This window comes from Centroberyx gerrardi, chromosome 18 (genome assembly GCF_048128805.1).
Source record: "Centroberyx gerrardi isolate f3 chromosome 18, fCenGer3.hap1.cur.20231027, whole genome shotgun sequence".
In the NCBI taxonomy this organism is placed as follows: Eukaryota; Metazoa; Chordata; class Actinopteri; order Beryciformes; family Berycidae; genus Centroberyx; species Centroberyx gerrardi.
The window spans coordinates 16,180,610-16,183,180 of record NC_136014.1 but is presented as its reverse complement, the minus strand read 5'-3'; the positions used below and the strand labels follow the sequence as shown (position 1 = coordinate 16,183,180).

At 46.6% G+C, this 2,571-nt stretch overlaps 1 protein-coding gene across 1 annotated transcript; it reads right to left on the bottom strand.

Annotated features, from left to right (window-relative positions):
- Positions 1–542: 542 nt before the first annotated feature.
- Positions 543–2,030, bottom strand: LOC139915965 (thyroxine 5-deiodinase-like). Its single transcript, XM_078289892.1, has 2 exons — positions 779–2,030; positions 543–732 (listed from the first exon to the last, which is right to left on the bottom strand). The coding sequence occupies exon 1, from the start codon at positions 1,965–1,967 to the stop codon at positions 1,161–1,163; it is 807 nt and encodes a 268-aa protein (XP_078146018.1). The 5' UTR covers positions 1,968–2,030; the 3' UTR covers positions 543–732; positions 779–1,160.
- Positions 2,031–2,571: the final 541 nt, after the last annotated feature.

Sequence of the window (2,571 nt, the reverse complement as noted above, 5' to 3'; positions counted from 1 at the left end):
ACACAGAGAATAGCACTAATTGGACTGTAGTGGAGTAGAGGGATCAGAGGAGGAGGTAAGTCTGTTGTTTAAGGTCCTTGGTTGTTTTACTTTTGCAAAAAGCTGTGATAAAGGCTCCAGTTTCCACAGCAGCTATCTTATTACAGTTCTGGTGCCCACCATAAACTATTTTGTTACAAGAAGATAAACAACCAGATGAAGATAAATTTTGTCAGTTAAACAAACAAGAAACAACCCATCATGACAGCAACCATAAAAGTGCATGATTAGCAAGCAGTTATGACGTCATGGTCTTTAGAAGCGAACACACAGGCAGAAACAGTTTTGTCCCATCTATCAAGTTAACAAGTCAACTAAAGGTCATGCTGTTGGAGCTGCAGCAGCTTCCTATGAACCTGAGAGTTTATACTAAGTATAAAATAACTCCGCTATTTCCCATTAACTATGAAACCTGGCCAAAATCTCAAAAGGAAAAGAAAAAGGAAGAACCTTGAGGTGTTTTCCATCTCCACGTACAGTCAAGAGTAAATCGATGTGTGATTCGACATTTATTAAAAACATTTGTTCAATGAAGTATACATTGTTTACAGGACGTTTGGCAATCGATCGTTGAGGAAAGCATCCTGCTAATACCGTCCTACTCTAGTGTCAAAAACATCAGTATCGGTTTTCTGGCTTCACCTTTTAAAAACCGAACTTCACAGGAACACTGGAGTAGCGTTAGGTATTAGCCTACACACACACACACACACACGCACGCACGCACGCACACACACACACACACACACACACACACACACACACACACACGTGAATACTGTAAATACTAAAGTGATCACTAATTGAATCTGGTTCACTGGTAGAGAAGTGAAATTCCGCACAGTTTCAAATGATTTAAGACTTCTCCATACAAAAAAAATAAAGAATATCCCTAAGCAAGGACAAGACAAGCACAATATAATAGCCTAGCCTAATGGGCTTGAACATGACTTGGTAGGCTATTTGTTGAAGAGTCCTGTATACCTTATGCTTATGAAACAAAACAAAACAACATTATGTGCCATGTGTTAACAGTTGATAGCAGCATCTGAACATTTTTGCACTGTGGACTGGACACTTAAGCATAATGGGCCGTGCAGCAGGCAGCTCAGCATCTCCAACTAGACATGGAGCACCGCTGTTTGGGAATTCATCAGATCGTTCCTGTATTGCTCCAGCCAATTTCTAAGCTCGGAAATCCGGTATCCCTCTGGACCCCGGCCCCCCTGATACACCACCCTCTCATCCCTCACGATGTAAAGTCTCTCGAAGTAGGCTCCGTACGCAGCGTTAGACGAGTTGTCCATATTATCCACCACAACGTTGCTCCCGGGAACCTCCGAGAGCATCAGCTGAGCGGCGTTCAGCCGGTCCTCCAAGCAGCGGTGTTTGGGGATCTGATACGGCGCGTCCGAGCTCACCCAGCCGTCCGACGGATGCGCCTCCTCAATATATACAAGTAAAGAGTCTGCAATGTCCGCGTACTGGCTCACGACGCGCTGAAACGCCGCCAAGCGCGTCATGAATGGCGGTCAGGAGCAGCTCCCAAAGTTAAGAATGAGCGGTCTCTTCCCTTTCATGCAGTCCAGGATCCGGACCCTCCTCCGCTCCTGGACCAGGACCACCTCGGTGTTGGGCGCAGCGTGCCCAAGGTGCGCCGATTTGAAAAAGTCCAATTTCTGCCCGTACCACACGGCCCTGAGGGACTCCAGGGTGAACATCTTGTTTGAGTCGGAGACGCACACCGGCGGGTCGTCCGGGCTGCCCTGCCTCTCGCCCATTTTCAGCAGCACTTTTTTCCTAACGCACAGGAAATCCAGGAGCCACAGCATGAGAGCGGCCAGGAGGAAACGGGGCAGCAGCATCAGGCACAGGGCTGCATGCTTCAGCGTCCTCGCCATTTGGACACCGCCGGAGTCGTGCATCATCTCTTCCCCCTGCCGACGGGATGCGGCTGGGCTGGCTAAAGAGACAACTAGTATTTAGTCACCTTTACCCATTGGAGAAAACTATCTGACGCTCCCAGCCGCTGTTTTTATAGGTACAGCAGCGTTTGAATAATGAAAAAAAAAAAAAAAGAAAAAAACACGCCTCCGGATCCCGCACCGCCCACTCACATGGTGGGGATTACCTCCCGTCAACTCTCGGCTTCAAAGATCCAGAGGGAGAGAGAGAGAGAGGGTGAGCGAGCGAGCGAGAGAGAGAGAGAGAGAGGGAGAGAGAGAGGGTGAGCGAGCGAGCGAGCGAGAGAGAGAGAGAGAGAGAGAGAGAGAGAGAGAGGATGGGGTGGGGGGGGTCTGCTTCACTGATATGCAAACTTACTTGTCCGTTATTTTATTGCAGTTCTTCAAAATAAAGACGAATAATTTGCTAAAATGTTTTTTTTTTTTTTTTTACGTAGTCATTATTAGGACTGACAAACATAAATTTAAAACCTCCCAAAACAAGATAGCCTAAATTACTGTGTCCTTAATCTTCACGTTTTGATAAAACATGACAGTTAATATAGGCTATGTTTGATAAGCTTAAAGC